Genomic DNA, 22,283 nt, shown 5'->3' on the forward strand with positions numbered 1-22,283 from the left:
TGAAATCTTTGTTTTTTGGAATTCTTTTTCCTTCCCTATTTTCCTTCCGAATCTTCTCATCCCCCCTTCCACGGGAGATTGACTTGAAATTTGCCAACAATTGGTTTTCGTCTTGCATTATTGGCTTAAAATAAAAACAGTGCTCTTTAGGAGTTGCTATGAAATAGGAGGGAAAAGAACTTCTTAAAGGCACAGAATCCATTTGAAAGAAAATCTGGCAGAGATGTAAAAGCAGTTTTACTGCTTTCCCCTAGGAAACTTGGGTGAGGGCAGGACCTGCATTCTTCAACCAATGATGGTGCTCCGAGATGTTGCCCAGTGTAAGGGCCAAGCCAGGCTCAGGTGTCCCCGCCGTGGGCATGGTTGATTAAGGAGGCATCGGTCCTCTTCCCCTTCTGAGGTTTAGGGTTCGGAAGCAGAAACCTGGCCAGCCCTGACTGCACCCAACCTGCTGACAGCTAGCCAAAACTGACAGGGGACAGAACCCAAGTGGGACACATGCAACCTGTCACGTATGCTAGAGAGGCCGCCGCCCGCCTTAATCTCAACAGGAGCTCCCACGCTGGCTGAGAACCAGCTGCAGCCAGCCCAGCTTCCTTGGCGGACAGCCAGCCAGCAAGACTCAGAGACTTTGCTTCCTAATATGGGACAGAGACAGTGTGAAGCCTTCTGGTTTTAAAAGACCTGCCCCGGATCCCCTCCTCCCACCAAATCCCCCAGAGAAGGGCTCTGTGCTAATTCCATCCCTGCTTGGCTGGAAACTTTTCCACTCAGCAGTCAATCTCGCTCAGCAGTGTCTTGGTGTCACTTTCTTTTTAACACAGCCGGTCCCTTGGCCCAGGGACTGAAGTCCTGCCCGGAGCCCTGCATCTCTATGACTGCTGTTTTCTGAATTAGAATTTAGAGATCCTTTGGGCTTCTAAAATGTGTGCACAATCACTTGTAGGTAGAGCCTAATCTGCCTCAACGCCAAGGATACGACTGTAGATTCCTGACCCACGCATGCAGAGCTCTCCTCAACAGTGAAGAGTCTGCTGCTCTCGTCCCTTGTCCCTAGTCTGTTCCCCCCCCCGTCCTCCTAGCATGTCCCTCCACTTTCCTGCAGGTGAGCACAGTTGCCCAAATCTTGCATTCTAAACCAGAGTCTGCGTAGGTAGGTATGTGTGCGCGTACGGAATGTAAGTATGGGAGTCATGATCTAGAAACCTTCCTGCAAATACATCTTTTCTTAGGCTTTATAAGGCTATAATGAAAAATTCATTTGCTTTTCGAATTGGGGAGTGTGTGCGCGCTTGAAGGCACATGGACATGGACACGAAACGTAAGGTGATGGCGAAGCGTACACGAGCAGGTGCACGTCTGAACTGCTCTTGACTCCTACTGAGTTCTCTAACTTCCATACTGCTTCGGTTAAATCCCTGTGCTGCTTCTGAAATCACAGCTGCTCATATCTGGGCGGGCAACCTCACGGGAGCCTATGCTGTCATAGATGCTCAAGCGGAACAGCGCCCTAAGGGACGCTCCAAGCAGCCCTCTCGCCTCAGCCGCCATCCAGAGAACAGCCTGGCCCTGGCAAACGCAGCTTCCACTGTTGGGGAACCCGCTCACTCCTGGACCTCTGCTAATTGCTAGAAAGTTGTTCTTCTCCAAGAAAAACTGCTTCTCCTGCAACCTTCATCCAGTGGTCTGATTTATTCCTTCCCTCCGGCCGTATACAGATTAAACCCCTATTCTTCTTTGGGCGACGGGCACTTCAAAGATGTGCCAGGAACCTCTTGGGAACCTTCCCTTTTGGGCCCTTTGCCCTGCTTACCAGCACCTCCCATGGCCCAGAGCATCTTTTTCCGGACTGGTGAACCTACAGACATGTCCCCACCACGTGTCCTCTGGGGCCTGGGGTGGGACTTTGGCACTGAAGAGACACACGGGCTCTTCCGCAATTTCACATTCAGCCCAACCACTAACCACGGACGAAGAGAGTCCTCTGTGGAGTGTCACTGCCAGAAAAGGGCCCTAAAATGTGGCCATACTTCCTCTCATAGAGCATTCTGGTTTCGTGCAGTTGAATTTTGATCCCCGAGAGGCCTTCTCTGTCTCAGCAAATGGCACTTGATCGTTCCAGTGGCTCAGACCAGGATCTTTGGCGTCACCCTCTGCCCCTCTCTTTCTCTGCCACCTGCATGAGTTTTCCCGGTAAAGCATTATGGGCTCTTTCTTCAAAATCTGTCCAGAATCCAGTCTAGATTCCTTTCCTCATCTCTGCATCCGCTCCAGCTTGGGTAGACTCCCACCTGGTTTTAAGGGCTTCCACTCTCTGCCCCTACAGGCTCTGTGGGCTGTCGGAAGGATCCTATTACCCTACAATTGTGATCAGGCCAGTCCCCTGGGGAAGTGCTCTCATGACCCGTGTCCCTGTCAGAGCAGGAGCCAGCATCCTCACTATGGCCCGCGAGACCATCCCTGTCTCATGACCTCGCTCTCCTGTGCTTCCCTCTCCCAGCAGTTCCGTGGGGGTCCTCCCTGTTCCTCACACACAGAGTGCCAGCCCTCAGAGCAGCAGGGGTGCCCCCCCTTCTGCGGGTCTTTACCCAATGATCCCCTTTGCAGCTCAACCTGCTTGAACCACCCTGCCTAAAACTGCCCACCAGCACTAGCCCACCCTCACCCTGCCCTGCCCGGCCCAGTGCCGCTGCCTCTCCCCTTCCCTGCCTGTGTTCTGTCCCCAACACCGGCATAGGCAGAGCGCCCATAGTGAAGCATCGGGGACATGGTCTGTCTGTCCCAGGGAGCCCGTAAGTGCCTCGAAGTGAGTTTGGTTTGCCTGGTTCTACTTTATCCCCAGTGTCTAAACCAGAGCTGGCTCCTAGGAGGTGCTTGCTGACCACCGGTGGAATGATGGATTGCTTTGCGAGTCACACATCTCATGCTTTCCCTGCGTCCCTTCCAGGGAGAATACCAGGTTTTGCTGGAACTGTATAATGGAGACCGTTCCACGGTGGCCTGCGCCAATGCCACCGTCATTTCTTCCTGAGCAGCTGAAACTTGGGGCATGGTGTGTCTGCTGGAAACGGCAAGCCACTGAAGTTGGACCTGCTCTGAAGAAAAACCAGTCGACGACAGAGAGGCAGGCACAGGTTCTAGCCCCCGGACCAGACATCCTCAGACTCCACGTGCCTACATGCTTCTAGGTTACCTCCTGGGAGTCACGATGTTATCCTGTGGGTCTGCCCTCCTCCCCAGGGCCAAACTCATCTGCTTCTCAGCTCCTCAGGAGTATTTCCCCTGTGACCCCAAATAAAGAAAGCTGGTCCACTGTGGTTCCTCGTGGTCTGTTCAAAGTCTCAGTGCAATGCCGTAGTTACAAGGTGATCTCCTCCAGACAAAGTGCCAGGTGCTGGCGAAACATAAGGAGTTCTAAGAGATTGAGAAGGCTGGGCACCTGGGTGGCTCTGTTGGTGAAGTAACTGCCTTCGGCTCAGGTCATGATCCCAGAGTCCCGGGATTGAGTCCTGCATTGGGTTTCCTGCTCGGTGGGGAGTCTGCTCCTCCCTCTGACCCTCTCCCTTCTCATCTACGCTCTCAAAGAAATAAATAAAATAAAATAAAAGAGATTGAGAAGGTTGACCGCCTGGCTGGAAATCGAGAGCAGGCCAAAGGTGTCCCTTTTCCTCCTCTTTGCCTGAGTTTGCCTGAGCAAACTGCAGGCACTTTGGCTACAAAGGTCAAGTTGAAGATAAAAGCTTACAAAGAGTGACCTTCAAATCCTGCCTGGCCGAACCTCATTATAGCATCGTCCCCCAAGCATGGCTGTCCCTGGCCTCAGCATGCTATGGCTCTCTCTGATGCATTCATTATTCTCAATATACACCTGCTGAACTCTTACGTGCTGGGCCCTATGCTCAGCCCCGAAGCTACTCCAGGGAGCAAAACAGACAGCGTGGAGCTTATGGTTGCCTGAATTATTAAAAAGGCATGTCAATCAGCAGACATATTCATTTGCATTAAAAAACACCTTCCAGGGCCTCCGTAAATAAGCAGAGCCATTCTGGAAGCTCCGTCTTTTTCTGTCCCAGGATGTGGCTGGGACACAGGATGTGGCTGGGTGGCTGTGGACACCCAGGGGGCTCCACAGCCCTGACATTATCCCGTGCCCCTCTCCCCACTCTGACCCTTCCAGTGTCCCTGGGCCCAACATCTGGCCCTCTTGCTCCTACTGCGGGGCTGGTGTCAGGGGACTGGGTTGACTTCAGCATTTGTAGGTCTTAGATATCCACAAAAGGGCCACGATGTTAGAGATTAAAAGGGGAAGAATCCAGAGTTTAAAAATGTTCATTGCTATTAATTACCATCTGTACATAATTAAACTACCCAGAATAGCAGGCTGTAAATGTCTGGTGAATTAAAACTTTAAAACCAGCATCTGAAGGTTTGGGGTTATGGAGAAACAAAATTATAGCAGTGTCCTTACTTACACCCATTAACATTCGAGAAAGAAGACATACTGTGGTTATGCCCGGCCAGGGAGCAGACCTCTGAACACGCACGGGGCTGATCCTGTTATGTACACAAACAGCAGACTGAATTTCTGACCCTCTGCCGTTCCCTCTAGAGAGACATGCCCCTGCGCCCCTTCCCAAAAGCATCCTTATGTGTGGAGTAAAGGCCATGCTGAAGTTCTGAGTACTCACGTGTTCCAACAGCTCAGGCCAGTGGCCAGAGCCTTCCAGAGGCAGGGACAAGGGATCCCAAACTAGCTCACTTTTCATTTTTCTGCAGTTCATCTGTTCCCTTTCCCCTTCTCCGTTCTTTGTTGTCTTCTTAGAATTCATTGACTGTGTGTGTGTGTGTGTGTGAGAGAGAGAGAGAGAGAGAGAGAGAATGAGAGAGAGAGAGAGGTTCAGACCTATGAGTTTGGATGAAACAGGGATTTCCATGTACAGGTTTGGCCCCAGCTATGATGGAGTACACTCAAACACACAGCAGCTGTGCTCAAGGATTGATTTGAAAAAGGAAAGAGAGTGTTTCTCTGCCACAAAGTGTGTGTGTCCTTAGTGTCCTGCCATGGGCTTAAATTTTGCTACGAGTTCTTCTCCTGCAAGCTGAGAAAGATTTTCCACTGGCTCCGTCTTGGTAGGAGAAATGCCGAAATCGTTATTGCTACATGACTTGTTGGCCGAACACAAGAATGAAGATGAAGCTTGAAACTGCTGTCCCAGGAAGCCGGAGGCATCGAGGGGGAGGTGGGCATCCTGAGGCAAGCTCTCTGGGGCCTGCTTGGAGGGCAAGTGTGGAGGGCACACTGACAAAGAACTTGAGGTATACCTCATTTTCTTATTAACAGAGTTGTTGCTGTTTCAAAATCACTATAAAGCATTCTCAACGTTTCTTCTCAATAAACTTCCTTGAAAAGAAAAAAGAAAAAAAAAAAAAAACCACACCTCAGTTTGATTCAAGATGATGCTATGTTCCCAAAAAATTCCTGTGGCAATCAGACAGCTCCCACCATCTGGGCATCCAGAGGTCCCTCCTTATATTTTAAGGGACACTCTCTGTATCCACTTAACCCTTGAACAGCACGGACATTAGAGGCACCAAACCCTCATGCGTTTGAAAATTCACGTATGACTTCTGACTCCAAAACCTCAACAACTAAGAGCCTACGGTTGACCAGAAGCTTTATGGATCACACAGTCAAGTAACACATATCTTGTATGTTCTCTGTGTTAAATATTGAACTCTTACAACAAAGTAAGCTTAGAGGAAAGAAGATGTTAAGAGAACATAGGGAAAGAGAAAATACATTCACAACACTGCAGTGTATTGAAAAAAAAACCATACGTATATATGTGGACCCTCACAGTTCATGCCCATGCATTTGATAATCAAGTGTGTGTGTGTGTGTGTGTGTGTGTGTGTGTGTGTGTGTGTGTGTGTTAATATAGGGTATATATGCATATATTTTTGTGGGAAGGGAATGCCAGTGCCCAAAACGGGTCCAGAGAGAAAGCTGAAGATCATTTGGGCAGCGTGACCATATCGCTTATGTTTGGGCATAAGGACCAGACGCTCAGCTCAGTCTGGCTGACACATACAGGACCCCGTTGGCCCCTGTGGTTGCTGAACCCTCACGTGTTCCTGCATCAGCCGCATTTTGCTGCGAGGTTCACACTTGTCATCAGCGTTTCACCTCTATTTCTCCATGGTTCTTGCACCTCGGGTCTCCCTAACTATCAGTGTCACCCTTGGACAGTCTTTCCTGTAAGAACAAATAGTTTCACACCTGTCCAATGTATAAAGGCAGAGAGACAGCCCTCTCCGGAAGCCCTGCATTCATTCTGAGGGCTCGGTCATGCGACCCGACCCGGCGCTGGATTGGAGTTAGACCCACTGGAACCACCCTTGTCCCTAAGGGAAAACTGGGGGAGTCGGCAAGGGGGAAAGGGAGAAAATGGGAAGAGAGACAGGGTAGGTAGGAGCTTGTCTAGAATCAGGCCGGCAGCACTGTGATTCTAACTCGCCCCTACCCGCTAACGGAGTGAGTGACTTAATTCTCTAACTTTGGCTGGCTTTCCCACAAGTGTCAGCAATAATACCACCTTACAGAGGTACCGAGAACTAAGAGAGAGAATGCATGGCAAGCTCTTAAAATAATGTCTGGCGTGTAACTCAATAAAAGGGAGTTATTATTCTGCTAAGGTGGTGCCTAGTCCCTCTAGGCTGCTGTCACAAGAATCCCGTAGCCTGCATGCTTTATAAACAACAGATATTTATTTGTCACGGTTTTGGAGTTTGGAAGTCCAAGATCAAGGTTGCGGGCAGATTCAATGTGTGATGAGACCCTGCTTCCCGGTCTATAGGAGCTGTGTCTTCCTTGCACACGCAGGCAATGCCAGGTAACCTTCCCGGACCTTTGTCATGAGGCTTCACGCACATGTCCTAGTCACCTCCTAAAGGCCCCACCTTCACATACCATCACACTGGGAGTTAAGATTTCAGCCTGTGACTTTGGAAGGGCACAAACCATTCTGTCCATAAGAGGTAAGTATCTGCCTTGGAACCAAAGCCCTGTTCCCTAATTGCCTCTCCTGTCCCTCTTACCCTGTTGAGGCTAACGGTCTTTGAGCCCTGCCTTCACCCATAAGCCCACATTCCTTTCTAAGTGCCGAAGTGTTCCCTTGGCACCTTGATTTCTTTCTTCTGAGAAAGAAAGGGTGGCGCATGTTCACCGAGCCATCTGCTGGAACCCTGAACTCTGAAGAGAATGTAAGAGAAATATTCAGGTACGAGTCCCCCCACCCCCAAACAGAAAGAAATATTATAACCAGGCCAAACAGGCCTGAGGAAAGGAACTGTGAGTCATCCTTAATTAAACTTGTTTCTCCCAAAAGAAAAAAAAAAGGCAAAGAGATACACATGCAAGACGGGAAGAACTAAATGTAACATCTGCACATTTAACAATTACATCTGCCTTCAGCAAAGATAACCCAAAATAGCTGGTGAGAGAAGGAAGGGCCACATCCTGATTTTAACCGGGGTTTGTTAGGGAGGGGGTTCATCATCTCAGCCGTTCCATTTCAGATTTGAATCAGCTGCATTTTTTTCGGTCAGCAAAATGAGTTCCTCTGTCTAATTTCCTGCTCATTTTCTCTGGTGACAAGCGGGGATTCTAGGGGGATTGGGAAGGCGCTATTTTATCTCCAGTGGCTCTCTTTGGACCTGAAACTTTCAGTGGCCTCCAGATGCACCAGCCTCAACCCCGCCTCCCTTTTTTCCCTCTCGGCCCTCTCATCCCGCTTTCCTTTCAAATGTGCAACAAAACCAAATTCTTTCCTCCGGGAGCTTGGTCTCCTCACTCCTTCAGAAAAGAATGTGTGCACTGATGTTATTTCAGCTGAAAACAATGATTCCCACCCATCTACCCCTCCCCCCACCAGCTGATATTTCTGTGGATTCCCTCCTCTCCAGCCAAGGTCTGCAAAGAGAAAACATCTATGCCGTGGAAGCTATACCATTCAATTATGGCTTCCCCTCCTTTCCTCTATTCAGAAATGGTGGAAGAAAATTTGAGAAGGGGCCAGAGAACATTATTGAAATGATCAGAGGACAGGATTCGTTTTCCATGTAAAGATGAATTACAACTGATTAAAATGGATGGGTGGAGAAAGAACAACATCTGGGAATTGGAACAACAACAAAGACAACGATAATAATAGGGTTGTTGAAAGGTAACAATTAGCTGAGCATTTGCTATGTCCCAGGCATTGATTCACACACAGGTACTTTCCCGGCGTCAGTCACAGCCAGTGGGGCCAGTGATAGGAGCATCCAAGCCATGCAAGAGAAAGCTGGTGTGAGGGAAGGGAGGTAACTGACCACACACCCCCACCCCCGCTCCATTCATGAGCTCAACCATCTGGGATTCAAGTCCGTCTGACTCCAAACCCAATGCCTGCTGCCTGATGCTGCCCCCGGTTCCTTGGTTGGAGGTCACATAATAGGGGGCATGTTTTGGATTTAGTTGTGGGCTTGCAGGATTTGTTAATCCAAGCAGCAAACAGGCTACAAACAAAGGTGGGCTAATAATGGGTTCAATTAATTCACTGATGAAAGCATAGGAGAAAAGAAAAGAAAAAATAAAGACCATGAGAGTTGAAGGCATATAGTGAACTACTGAGTTTCATAATTTGGAGGAGCTCCACTCTGCTCTTCAGCAACAGCCAAAAATAAATAAATAAATAAATAAATAAATAAATAAATAAATAAATAGATATTGTTCACTTTTAAATCCATCTGGATGAATTGGATGAGTAGTACAGGACAGCCTGGTTCTTTTGCTTTCTCTATTCCTTTCTTCCTTCTCTCCCTTCCTTTCTTCCTTTCTTCCATCAGTAAATATATTTCCAGCACCAACTACTTGCTGACAACTGTATTAAGCACAATATGTAAAATACTGATGTATTTATGTATGTATGTAAAAATGAATAATACATAATTCCTGAATATTTTAGGAAAAGGAAAGAAGGGAGGTATCAAAATCTTTTATGATGAGTAGCCCATGGTAGGTAATTGGAGAGAGGAGTAAAACACGGTGGCTTCACAGGAAGAATGTACAGGTTGGTGGAAGGGGCCATGAGCTGGCCTTCTAGGGTTGGATGGGATTAGAGATCCTGGTGCCCATGAAGGAAGCAGTCTCGGCTCTGGCTTTCTGCCCATCTGCCTGGTATTTCATTCCTAAGGGCTGGGACATACTTTATTTCTTCAGTCATTAGGCAGTGAGTTCAATTTTAGACGAAATACGATATATACTAAAAGAGACTTTCACCCAAATGCAGGCTTTTCTGTTAATGCTTGGTTGTGATCCCTGAAAAAATCAATGAATCTGCAAGAGTTTATTGAACTTATTGTGGACCCAGATCCTAGTCTGAGCCTATCCTCCTGCCAAAGGATCCCCTTGTCACTCTCTTGACAACTCCTTTCTATCCATCCATCCCTGGCAAGAAGTTATTCTCTTCAGCAAGTGCGCTCTCACCCCTTTGATGTTTGACTTGTTGTCTGAGTCCCGATCCATGGCGAGAAGTATGACACTGACCCAGTACGGGAGGATTCTGTGCAAGGTTCCCATGGATAGGATGGATGACTGAAGGAGAGAGAGAGGATGGCTCTGAACAGGAGGCAGCATGGAAACCTGAACAGACAGTGAGAAGGGGACCAGGGACCGGAGAGGCAGAGGACAGGGGCTGGGGAGCAGCTGTTTTGAGGGTGATGAGCCGCCTGTACTAGGATATTTGGGGCTGACATAGTGCCTGTCGCAGCCAGGAGGCCCAGACAGGCAGAGCCCAAAGCCACCTGGCCGCATGCCCTGCAGCTTTCTTCCCACATTTGCTTCCCAGAACCCACACAGTCACACTCATGCTCCGCAGTGCTCGGCAGCCAAGATCATGTTCTTTGTAACTTCTCCTCCAGTTTCCATTCCTTTGGACTTCTGTTACAAAAATATCATAGAATAAGGAGATTTGAAACAACAGAAATGTATTGCTCACCGTTCTGGAGGCTGGGAATCCCAAGATCAAGGTGCTGGCACATTCAGTGTCTGGTGAGAGCCTGCTTCCTGGATCACCGACAAATGTCCCCTTGCTGCGTCCTCACAGTGTGGAAGGGACTGGGGCTCTCTCTGGCATTTCTAGAAGGGCCTTAATCCTATTCAGGAGGGCTCCATTCTTATGACCTAATTATCTCCCAAACGTTCCCCTCCAAATACCATCAGCCTGGGGTTACATTTCGACATGAATTTGGAAGCGACACAGACTTTCAGACCATAGCACATCTTTTCTTTCTTTTTCTCGCCTCATTTTTGGTGATGAAATGGAAATAATTGAAAGACAGCTTAAGGCAGAAACTCCTTCTACTAATGCTTAGCTATCCCAGACACTTAGAAGAAAAGATAATTATATAATGTGATAGAGGTGCTAAATATCACTACAATGGCAATCATATTACAGTCTATAAATACATCAAATTAACACATTGTACACATTAAATTTATACCATGTTGTGTTAATATATTCAATAAGAAAGAATGAAAGAAAGAAAGAGAGAGAGAGAGAGGACAGAAGGAAGAAAAAAGAAAGAAAGAAGGAAAGAAAGGTAGGAAGAAAGAAAGAGAAGTTCCCTTATTGGTCATCTGGTGTCAAGCCCAACCTGGCCTATATCTGCAGGTCTTCAGAATGATTCTTTCCACCAACCTAATGGCAAATCTCCTATGTAGAGTCATTGAGAAGAGAAAGGTGCTTACACGCCTGCCTTATTCCCTGGCCATTTTTCATAATCTTACTGGGTTTGTCCACTGTCACCCCCTGAGGTAACACACAATTTATTTATATTTGTGGGTTATTCTTTTTCCATCACAATCATATCCTGAAGGCCGTCTATCTGCATTCTCATTTGTTTTGTTAAATTCCTTAATTGGATTTCATTATCCAATATTTTATGGGTTTTGACTTCAATATTTCACAGCTATGTGTAGGGCGCCCAGAATGTTGGAATTGGAAAGAAGTCACTAAAGCCGTCTGCTGAGAGCCAGGGCACGGGTGTTCTTGCTCTCAGGGAGCTTATTCCCAGAGGCCTTTCAAGGCTGGGAAAGGAGCGCTTTAAAAAAAAAAAAAAAAAAAAAAAAAAAAAAGGTAATTAAAAAGTCAGCACAGCTTCAGAAAGAAACCAATTGTCTCCTTTCCAAAGGATACCATGTTGTCTCTTCCAGATATTTTCAGGGTGGAAATGATGATGTTGGCACCAAGCTCCTGAGGGCAAAGACAGAGACAAAAGGAGGTCCAGGTGCCCCGTCTCTACACCCAGCCTCTTGGATTTGTGGCAAAGTCCCGAGGAGAGAGAAGCTGAACTAGAAACTGGCTTTATAAGGGATTCGGGTCACCCATGGCATCTTGTAGGGCCCAATGATCTTCTAGTACACAGACAAGTGGGTAGAACACAGCATGGCTTGCTTCACAAACATGGAAGGACCCAGCACAAAGTAGGGGAAGAGAGAACCAGGGCTTGGGCATAGGCACCATGCTGGTCTGAAACGCACAACAGTAGCTTTAACAGCTTGGACAACAGTGTCAGAGGAGAATGGTAAAGAATGAAATAGGAAAGAGCTGCTCTTGAGCAGACACGAGGCACCCAGAGGTAAGCAGGCCAGGAAAGGGGAGAGTCTGGAGAGCTTCTGTAACATGCAAGTGGAATGCAAAGTCACTGGTATTTAATTAAGTCATATTTATTAGAGTATCTTCATGTGAATCCACAGATGGACCCAAGAAATTCCAATCTTACTGGTGGGCAGCATTTCTCTTCCCCAGAACCACGTGGGAATGGGTGTCCCATTTCCTTACCCCGTGATCCCACCTTATTTCCTGCTGTTTCCCCCCTGACATCTGGAACTCCATTTGGACCTACTCGTAACCTTTGTACTATTCATGTAATATTGTTTTTCCATCTGCTGAAAGACAGATAGGTGTACTGTTCCCATCATGAGTAAAGTTTCATCCTCACCATCCTTCTGACAATAGCATCAGCGCCTATTGTCTGTTTATATTCTGGCCTCGAGCACACCCCACAACCCCCACAGCAACCCTTTTACCTTACCCCGCAAGAAAATATGCCATGGGGTCTGGAGGAGAAGAAATTCCAAAGTCAGGGAAATTTACAAAGTATTATACAGTTACATGTATGGCAAGACTGAAATTCGTGGAGAACATTGTCTTAACTGTGCAGATCATATTTATAATTAACGTTCATTAGCCAAGCGCTTAGAGGTTTATTATGTCCCTTCCTTTCTAAACTCCACAAAAATCAGATATGGTCTGAATGTTAGGGGCAGGAGCCAGAAGCCATCTAGTGAAGAGTCAGACTACCAAGATAACTGTAGTTAATTTAGCTAATGAGACTGGAAGAAAGAATTGCTGTGAATCTAGTCTCTAACTGCATACCAAGGACTCCTTGGACAGCCTTCCAGCACGTGGGATACATTTTGTTTCAAAGGAACAGATGCCTTGTCACGAAGCAAGATCAAATGCCATGCTTGGGACTACCATTGGGATGGATGACATCCATTATACGTGATTATAAAAAATTATATGTGATTATAAAATGGTGCCCACTCTGGTGAAACCAGAATTAGTGTCCTATGTCTTGAAAAGATGATACTTCTGTGCAAAGCAAAGGAATGCTTGTCTTTTGGCAAAACATAAGCCTCTGCCCAGATACATGACTTGGTTAGGGGGCATACACTGGATTTCAGTCCTTTGTCTCCTTTTGTGCAGTCCACCACCTATACAACCTTACCAGGGGCCCAGGCCAAGCTTTGGAATCTTGTCTTACTACATGGCATGCACTGAAGAAAGAGAGCCAAATAAAAGAAATATTCTGTCTCATAGAGACATTGGTCTCTGCCTATTGATTAATGGTCCCTGGTCTCATTATCAGTCTACCCTACCCCAGTACCCACTCATCACTTCCAATAACTACACTTAATAAGGAGCCACACCAGCTGAAAAGTATTCTGGAAACAAAACTGCTAAATGAGACAAATACTTGGGCTTCTCTTTAGTCTTGCTTGTCCTTGCCATTTTTCCAGTGAACTTGGAACTGAACTTGTACCATTGTAACAACAACAAACTTGTTAACATTCTTGTTCCGTGACAGACTTGTCCCTATTCAAAATGCTACTACTTCATCATTTTTGAGATATCACTTCCTCCAAGAAGCTTTCCATCACTGGCACCCAGGCTGGGTTAAAAGGGCTCCTCTAGCACCCTCCCCTTGCCTTCACCATTCTAATCACGGTCTACAATTAATTCTTTATTTTCTGTCTGTCCTATGAAGGTATAAGCAATTTGAGAGCAGAAACAAGGACTCCATCACCTTTACTCAACTAACAGACACTAGGCTCTGATGCTATTGTAGAAGGATGGTGAGGAAATCCTTAAATATTGTGGAATGAATGGCGTAAGGAAGGAAAATATGTTGATTGTGCACTGTATTAGTTTGCGAGGCCTGCTGTAACAAAAGTACCATCAACTGGCTTAGAACAACAGCAATGTATTGTCTCACAGTTCTAGAGGCCAGAAATCCAAAATCAAGGTATTGTCAGCGCCATGATCCTTCTGAAGGTGCTGGGCCTCTGAAGGTGAAGTCTATGCTTCTCCTAGCTTCTGGTAGCCACAGGCATTCTTTGGGTTATAGATGGATGAGTTCAATTCTCTGTGTTCATATGGCCCTCTCCCTGTGCATCTTTCCATCATCTTCCCTCTGTATATGTCTGTCTCTATATCTAAATTTCCCTTTGTATAAGAATGCCAACCATATTGGATTTAGGCCTGCTCTAGTGATCTCATTTCAATTTTATTATCTCTGTAAACCCCCTACTTCCAAGTAAGGTCATATACTAAGGTCCTGGGGGTTAGGACTTCAACACATCCTTGGAGAGGATACAGTTCAATCCTGTTTATTTAGCCAAATTTCCATGTGGGTAATTTTTCTTAATCCTCCTAGAAATCCCATGCAGTAGGTTGTGTAGTTCCCGTTATTGATGATATTGCAAACTGAGACCATTGGGAGAGCAATTAGTGAAGCCTTGTTGAGTACCCATGTGTAGGCAGCTTCAAAGCCAGACGGAATGTCATGGTGAAGACAAGCATGGACTTGGGGTACAGATGGACCTCAGCTGAATTTCTGCCCATGCTACTTCTGGGCCATGTGGCCTTCTTTCTCTCACCTGTTACATAGAGATGATGACAAAACCAAAGTGTTTGTGTCATTTAGAGATGTGGTACAAGTAAAATGATTACCATATATGTGTCTAATAGAAACTGACAAAAATTAGCTAATACCATATCCTGCATGATATTACTCTAACTACACCTTCTTGAGAAGCAACCTGAGAGACAGCACCAGGTTTCAGTTAGAAATGAGGCATGAGTCTCCAGTTCATCTGTGAAGGGTGAAACTTTTCTAACAAAGTCCACCCATCTTTGTATTCATGAAGAAGCCATCTGTTTCCCTTCCAGCAACCCCCTCCTCCAACTCTGATATGATATCCTGAGGAGAACAGGAATGTCCAGGAGCAGCAGCCTAGCCCAACATCCTCCGCTCTGACATACTATTGCACTGCCACTAGCTCCCTAACCTGTCCTTTCCCCATCTTTGTCCCTTTTGTTACCATTTCATATCTGACACGTAACAGTGGGATACATTAAGCAAACACAAGCCACAGAGATTTTCAAAGGAGGAGTCAAGGGAGGAGAAGAGCTGCATCTTGAATCCTGAAAAATCTCCAACAAAGCAAAACCCGCACTTTTCTGGAAGGTGTGTGTGTGTGTGTGTGTGTGTGTGTGTGTGTGTGTGTGTGTGTTTTAATTCTTTATTTTTTTAATTTTAGAGAGAGGTGGGGAGGGGCGGAGCAAAGGAGAATCTTAAGCAGGCTCCACCCGTGTGTGTGGAGCCTGACATGGGGCTTGGTCTCACAACAATGAAATTACGACCTGAGCCAAAATCAAGACTCAGTCCTTAACCAGCTGAGCCACCCAGGAGCTCCTAGAAGGTTCTTTCAATAACTGGCAACCTAACAGTCCTAAAGTCTGCATCTTACCCAATCCTCATTCCTTCTTTCCTTTGTGCTTAAGGGGGTCTAAATTTGAAAGCATGGTGCCATTGAGAACAGATCGGAGTTGAGAACCAGCAACACCACTTCCCAGGTATGTGACCATGAGCAAGCTACTTAATTTTTCCCTATCTCCCCTTTTGTAAAGTGGGATAACAGTTTCTGCTTCATGGGATCCCCACAATATATAACATGTAGGGCTTAGTAGTTCTTCTTCCTTTGAGTCATTTGTAGCTACGCATGCACAAGCACATATGTCTACGTGTCTATATTTATATAGAACATTAGAACAATTCTACATACAGGCTGAGAGATAAAATGGACTTTAAATCCACTGATGCAACTTGTATCTTAAAATGCAAAGGTTTGTTTGGTGAAAAAAGTCTGGAGATGGACAGCAGTAATGGCCATACAGCAAAGTAAAGGTGATTAATGTCCCTAAAAACTTAAACATGGCTAAAAGTGCATGTTATGTATTGCTTTACCAAATTTTTTTTAATTTGAAAAAAAATTAAAATGAGTTCATTCTATTTTTCCTTAGTGGGCAAGAAAAAGAGAATGGAATCATAAATGTTTAATATTTGACATGATCTCCCCATTAATCTAACACTTTTCACAAAGGGTTCACTATTGTATAAATCTTTTCAGATTTCTTTGATCCTGAAATTTTGGCAGACATTAGCACTATAATAAAAACGTGTTCAAAGGCATTGTTTAAATTTTTTCTCAAGATGCTTTGTTCTTTGTTAAGGGTAGCAGTCCCTTTAACTAAAGCTGGGAACAGAGTCAAACTCTGGAAATGGGACAGGAAAATATGTCTTATCAGAGAAATGCAGAGAGGGAAGATCTTGGGCCTCTTGAACTTCATATTCCTAAGATGATTCCCCACCCCCCAACCCATTCTCCCTCTCCCTCTCTTTCTCTTTTTCCAAAGGAAAGAAAAGAAAGAAGGTTTCTGACTGATGCAAAACAAGCAAATAAATGTGTCCAAATATCCCAGAAAGAGTGAAAAAGGAAGAACACTTCACTGAGAACCAGTGGCCTTGAGCACATTGACTTTGGATTTACCTGAAATGGCTTTTTTCAGTCCTTATTACGATCTTGCTTTTAAAATCACTGGGCTAGATACTTTCTTACAAATTATATAATTTAAAGTCACCACTACCCTACAAACTAATACTATCCCCCTTTAAACAACTTTCTAAATGAAGTTCAAAGAGGTTAAAATTAATTCCCCAATTAAACATGATTGAAACTGGTACCCAGTCAGTAATTTAAATAGAGTTATTCTTAGCAGAACTACATTTTCTTTAAAGATTTTATTTCTTTATTTGACACACAGAGAGAGAGAGCACAAGCAGGGAAAGTGGCAGGCAGAGGGAGAAGCAGGCTCCCCAGGATTGTGTTCCTTCTGCAGATTCTAGGGAAGAATCTAGTCTCTTATTCTTCAGCCGTACACATCCTCTGGCTCACAATCTGTCCCTCCATCTTCAAAATGTTGCCTCTGTGTCTTTATTCCAAAGTCACATCTTCCTTGGAGTCTCTCCTACTACCCTCATCTACATTTAGGGACTCTTGTGATTGCACTGGACCCAACTGGATAATCCAGGATGATCTCTACATCTCAAAGTCCTTAATCATACTTACAAAGTTCTTTTTACTATAACACAACAGATTCTGGGCATTAAGACAGAAACATCTTTGGGGGCCTTTATTCTGTCTTCCTCATCAAACCAGACTGAGGGATACACCCAGGCTTCCAAAGGAGGGGCCGACTTCATAAAAAAAAAAAAAAAAAGAAAGAAAGAAAGAAAGAAAGAAAAGAAATAAACCCCTTGCTAAATCAAAATATTCAAATGCAGTGCTTCCAAGTAACAGAAAACCCTTAATAACCTTGCATCATTCATAGTTACAGAAAGGTAACAGGTTTGTCTGAACTAGCGGAATCAGTGAAAAAGTATTTGTGCATGTTGGAGCAGTCCCTCAAAAATTAAAAACAAGGGCACCTGGGAGTCTCAGTGGGTTAAGCCTCTGCCTTTGGCTCAGGTCATGATCTTAGGGTCCTGGGATGGAGCCCCACATCGGGCTCCCTGCTCAGCGGGGAGCCTGCTTCCCCCTCTCCTCTCTCTGCCTGCCTACTTGTGATCGCTCTCTCTCTCTCAAATAAATAAAAAGATTTTTAAAAAATTAAAAACAGAATTACCATATGATCCAGCAATTTTATTCCTAGATGTGTATTGAAAAAAAAAATTGAAAACAGGAGTTCAAACAGATATTCATACACCTATGTTCACAGCAATGCTATTCACAATAGCTGAAAGGTGGAAAAAACCCAAGTGTCCATTGTTGGATGAAAGGATGAAAACATTGTGGTCTATACATACAATGGACTACGATTCAACCTCAGAAAGAAGGGAATCCTGACACAGGCTATAACATGGATGAACCTTGAGGATATGAGAAGTGAAATAAGCCAGTCACAAAAGAATGAATACTACATGATTCCACTTATATGCAGTACTTAGAGTCATCAAATTCACAGAGACAGAAAAAGGAATGGTGGTGTCCAGGGGCTGGTGGTGGGTGAAATGAGGAGTTATGGTTAAACACAGACAGTGTTAGTTTCAGAGAAGGTGACAAAGTTCTGGAGATGGACACTGGTGATGGCTGCCCAATGGTGTGAAGGAACTTAATGCCATGAATAAGTGGTTAAGATGATAAATTTTATGTTATGTATATTTTCCCACAATTTAAAATAAAGGTCTTTGTGGATTTTTCTAAAGTTCTTATCACTAAAAATATGAAACAGAAATGCCAAAAAGAGAAGATTTGATAAAGTGTACAGTGTTTTGCTCAATTCCTTGTATTCATCAGCTCTTCTACTCCCCAAGTTTTTATTGATCTAAATGGTCAGACCTGGTAGAGATGGCACAGAGGGGCCAGGTTATTCCCAGCATGCTGTCCTCTGCCTTGCAGCCCAAGCCAGGTTGTCCTTCTTTTTTATTTTGTCATATTCCCATCTCCCATTCGGTCAGCTCATCAGGAGCTCTTTGACGGCCGGCTGCCCCACAAGTATCTGTTGCCATAACTTTCCCACACCACAAACCTGCCTCCCTCTGAGTCCAGGGCTGCACAAGGGGATTTGCTCACCATTTGTTCCTGCGAAGGGACCACATGGGTGTGGACCATAAAACTCAACCACTTACATGCACTTTTCTGTACTATGTTTGTATCTCTAGAAGATTACATTTATCTGAAACATTTCTAATTTTCAGTCAGTGCCTTTATTCCTCCCTTCTTGTGGCAAACATAACACAGGTCTCTCTCAAGCAATTCACCAACCTTGCACACAAGCCAACACGGAAATTCAAACCCATGTAAAAGAGAAAGTATGTGCTTGGCAGAACCCAGGTCTCCCCCCAAGAGTTCTCAAGGCTCTCAGAGCCCTCCAGGACACAGACGTTTGGGACCCCCAAGGTGTGAGAGAGAAAAAATGACATACTGAAGCAGCCACATGAACCATGGCCACTAATGGGGCCCATCAGCCACAGAGTTCCACACAGACCGTGGAGGCCCACACAGGCCATGGGGATATGTGGGGTTTGGGGGACATATTCTGAGTTAGAAGCTAGTAGACCCTTAGAGTTGTTTTTAAGTCTGTCAATAAAAAACTAATATATATAAAGTGCTCAATGCCCATACTTGACATATATACAAATGCCCAGTAATGAGACCACCACCTACTATTATTTTTACTATGTGACTTGGGACACATTTTGATCTAATCAAAGATGTGTGTCAGGCTTAGAATATTATTCCAATATAATATGCCCTAACTAACCATTTATGGCCTGAGGAAAGACTCAGGGATCTTTACTCATGGAGTTTAGAAAAAAAGAAACAGAGAATCAGCATCTGTGTATCTGAAGGATGGACCCAGGGGAGATTCCCACATGTTTGGCAAGTGGAATGAAGCTGTTGTTCTAACTGCAGGACTGTTAAACAGGCTTGCAGCTCTGATATGATTCCTCACATAGACTCCCCTTCAAAGATAGAGGTGAGGTAGAAACCTAAGTCCTTACATAAAATGGGAGTGGGGTCAGAGTTTGAGTTCCAGCCTGGCCATGGACGATGGATGAGCTGCCAAACTTTGAGCATGTGTTTTCACCTTCCTGGGTCTCAGCTGCCTGGACTAAATGATCTCAGCTATCCTTTTGGTCCTAATATCCTTTATTTTTAAGTATTCCAGCCTACTGGCAGTTTCATTTTTCACTGCAACTAAATAAACTCAATATTCTTTATCAATTCACTTCTGCTGAGTTTAAAATGAACCACTTCCTCTAATCCTGGATTAGGATGGTTATTCCAGGGATAAGTGATAAAAACTTAGTTCTGGACTTACCAGTCTGAGAGCAAAGCCCCACATCATGGAGAGGCATCCAAGGTGTAGTCTTTCTGTCTTCAAATCCCTCAAATGCAATATGCTCCAGTCTCTTTTCCATCTGCATAATAGAGGTGAAGTCAAACCTCTGTTTGCAAAGAATGATTGAGCTCTAAAAATAAAAAATAAAAAAAAATCATGAATTATACATTTGGATAAACATAAGCTATGCTATTTATTTATTTTCCAAGTGTTGCTGGGTAGCAAATTTACACTACCAGTCAAAAAGGAAGAAAAAATGTGGTCTGTTTAGTTTGGATCTATACCTGATCTGTTTTCCTCCTGAGCTCCCACTATCATGTAGCATAGGAAAGATAATTAATTATAGACTGATTTTCCATCTGAGTTAGATGCAGTGACTTAAACAGACCCTTTGGTATTCATGTATAGGAGAATTATATCTCAGCTCCCTTCCTTCCAAGCCCATCTCCTCTAGGTGGTACCTGGTATATGGGGAGAAGGTCTCCTGTGAATTCATGGTGGTGGAAAAAGGGATTGGGGGAGCCAGGAATTATCCGTAGCCCCATCTTATCTTGGCCAGTCTGGCACTAAGGTGGTCTGATCTTGTCTGTTGGATCCACCAGTCTGCTGATGATATCTGTATCTCATGGCCCTGTGGCCAATTCCATTTCTGTGAATCCTCCCACTGACTCAGCCCTCTTTCAGTTCTCACTGGTCAACAGATAGCTGAGTCTGAGTTCCTGACCAGGCTTTGTGGTGAGGATCTTCACCTTACCACAGTGGGCCCATGGCTTTCAGTCCAGCACTTTCTCTATTTGAGAAACTAGGTAGGGTTGAGAGTGTTAACCAGATTTGCTCTCTGTCCAACCATGTCATACTACCATGCTTTGTTAGTATAGTTCCTGCATAGCATTGTCCTCCAAGGTTCCAAATGGTGAAGAGAGAAAGCATGCCCCACTCTCTGCCCTCTACATTCCCTTTGATCTATTTGTCACAGTTCTATGCTGGTGATTTAACAACAGACTCTCCAAGAGTTTGAAATGTTTTCCAGTTATCATGGTGCAAATATCTCCACCACGTCCAATTTCAAGTTGCAAAGTATTTTAACAATGAGCTTGCAAAATTCTTGAAATTTTAACAGTTGGCTCCACACAGCTGATACAAGTCAACTCCAACACTCCTCAAACAATCTGACACTCTTAATCTTCCTCACATAACTAGAGAAAATTGCCACACACTTCCAACCAGCTACCTCTCCTGCCTCTTTTTCATGATTTTTTCTCTCATCATCTTCCAGGATGGAAAGGGATGGATTTCCCCTTGTTCTGCCTCTCAGAGCAGCAAGCTGCCCAAATAAGGCATCTGCTCAATACCGTGGAATGAATGAAACCCCTACCCCTGCCAGGCATGGTTCTTGAGATGCTAAATAAGAGCTAAATATATTATAAGATGTTTTCCTTTACCAAAACCTATTGTCAGGTTGGAAAAATTAATTTTGAATGTCAGAAGCTGAACATTCAGTTATTCATATTAGATCATTTCTATCAACCTATCTTCAAGTTCATTGGCTCTTTTTTTTTATCACTTCCCTGAAGCCCACTCAGGTTTTAAAATATTGGTTGCTGTATTTTTCACTTTTACAGTTCCCATGTGGTTCTTTTCACCATTTAGTGTTTTTGTTTGCTGAGGGATTCTATCCTCTCATTCATTTCAATAAGGTTTGCCATTACTTCTTGGAGCATTCTTATAACTGCTGCTTTAAAGTCTGTCAGATAGGGAGGGAAACCTGGGTTGTTCAATCACTTAAGTGTCTGTCTTCAGCTCAAGTCATGATCCCAGGGTCCTGGGATTGAGCCCCACATGGGCTCCTTGCTTAGTGGGGAGCCTGCTTCTCCCTCTGCCCACCTCTCCCCCTGCTTGTGCTCTCTTTCTCTCTCTCTCTGACAAATAAATGAATAAAATCTTTTAAAAAAAATCTTTCAGATAATTCCAACATCTGTAATATCATGGCTTTGGCATTTGTTGACTCTTTTTCCATGCAAGTTAAAATTCTCCTGGTTCTTTGTATGCTCAGCAATTTTAGATTAGTTCATGGATATTTTAGATATTGTAAGTCTCCAAGTATTATTTCAAACCTATGGGGAATGTTGATGGTTTTGTTTAAGCAGGGAAACTTTGTTTAGCAGCCTCTGTTGGGTTCAGGATGTAAGTTCAGAGAAGCCATCTGCCCATGTGGGTTAAATATCAGTACCACTGTCAAAAACTTTTGCAGCACTATTCAGATGTGTCCCACTTGTGTGTCACTTAGTGGGTGGTCTGGGTGGTGGGTTGTGGTCTATCCAATGGGTCAGTTCTCAAAATCTATGACATTCTGTTATGACATGTTGTTCAGGTTTCAGATCCATTCATGTACAATTCAGAGGTGAGCCCAGCCACTCAAAAACAACTTTACTTTAAAAAATAAGATTGCTTTTCTGAGTTCCTCCCTCTCCATGATTTCCCCAATATTTTATGGTCTTATCAGTCTCCAGCCAAAATGAGGGGACTTACTCAATCTGACACACACTTGGTGCATCTGAGCCCATGCCTGGGACCAAGCAATGAAAGAAAGTTCAATAAATAAATAAATAAATAAATAAATAAATAAATAACAAGGGTTCAGCCCATCTTCTAGGGACCACAGCTTTTGCATTTGGGCCCCCATTGCTCCCAATGTTCCTGCTGCCA

The 22,283-nt window shown here is 44.6% G+C and overlaps 1 protein-coding gene and 1 long non-coding RNA gene across 2 annotated transcripts in view; one reads left to right on the forward strand and one right to left on the reverse strand.

Annotated features, from left to right (window-relative positions):
- LY86 (lymphocyte antigen 86) overlaps nucleotides 1-3,317 on the forward strand; it is a 58,478-nt gene extending 55,161 nt beyond the window's left edge. Inside the window, exon 5 of the mRNA XM_082731181.1 lies at nucleotides 2,948-3,317. Within this exon, the coding sequence (XP_082587307.1) occupies nucleotides 2,948-3,031 (84 nt within the window). The 3' untranslated portion in view covers nucleotides 3,032-3,317. The remainder of the gene's footprint in view (nucleotides 1-2,947) is intronic.
- Nucleotides 3,318-13,983: 10,666 nt separating this feature from the next.
- LOC309865058 overlaps nucleotides 13,984-22,283 on the reverse strand; it is a 43,064-nt gene continuing 34,764 nt past the window's right edge. The window contains exons 3-4 of the long non-coding RNA XR_014311930.1: nucleotides 19,557-19,707; nucleotides 13,984-14,269 (exon numbers count right to left, since the gene is read on the reverse strand). This is a non-coding gene — a long non-coding RNA (uncharacterized lncRNA). The remainder of the gene's footprint in view (nucleotides 14,270-19,556; nucleotides 19,708-22,283) is intronic.

The sequence above is a fragment of the Mustela nivalis genome (genome assembly GCF_964662115.1).
Source record: "Mustela nivalis genome assembly, chromosome: 5".
In the NCBI taxonomy this organism is placed as follows: domain Eukaryota; kingdom Metazoa; phylum Chordata; class Mammalia; order Carnivora; family Mustelidae; genus Mustela; species Mustela nivalis.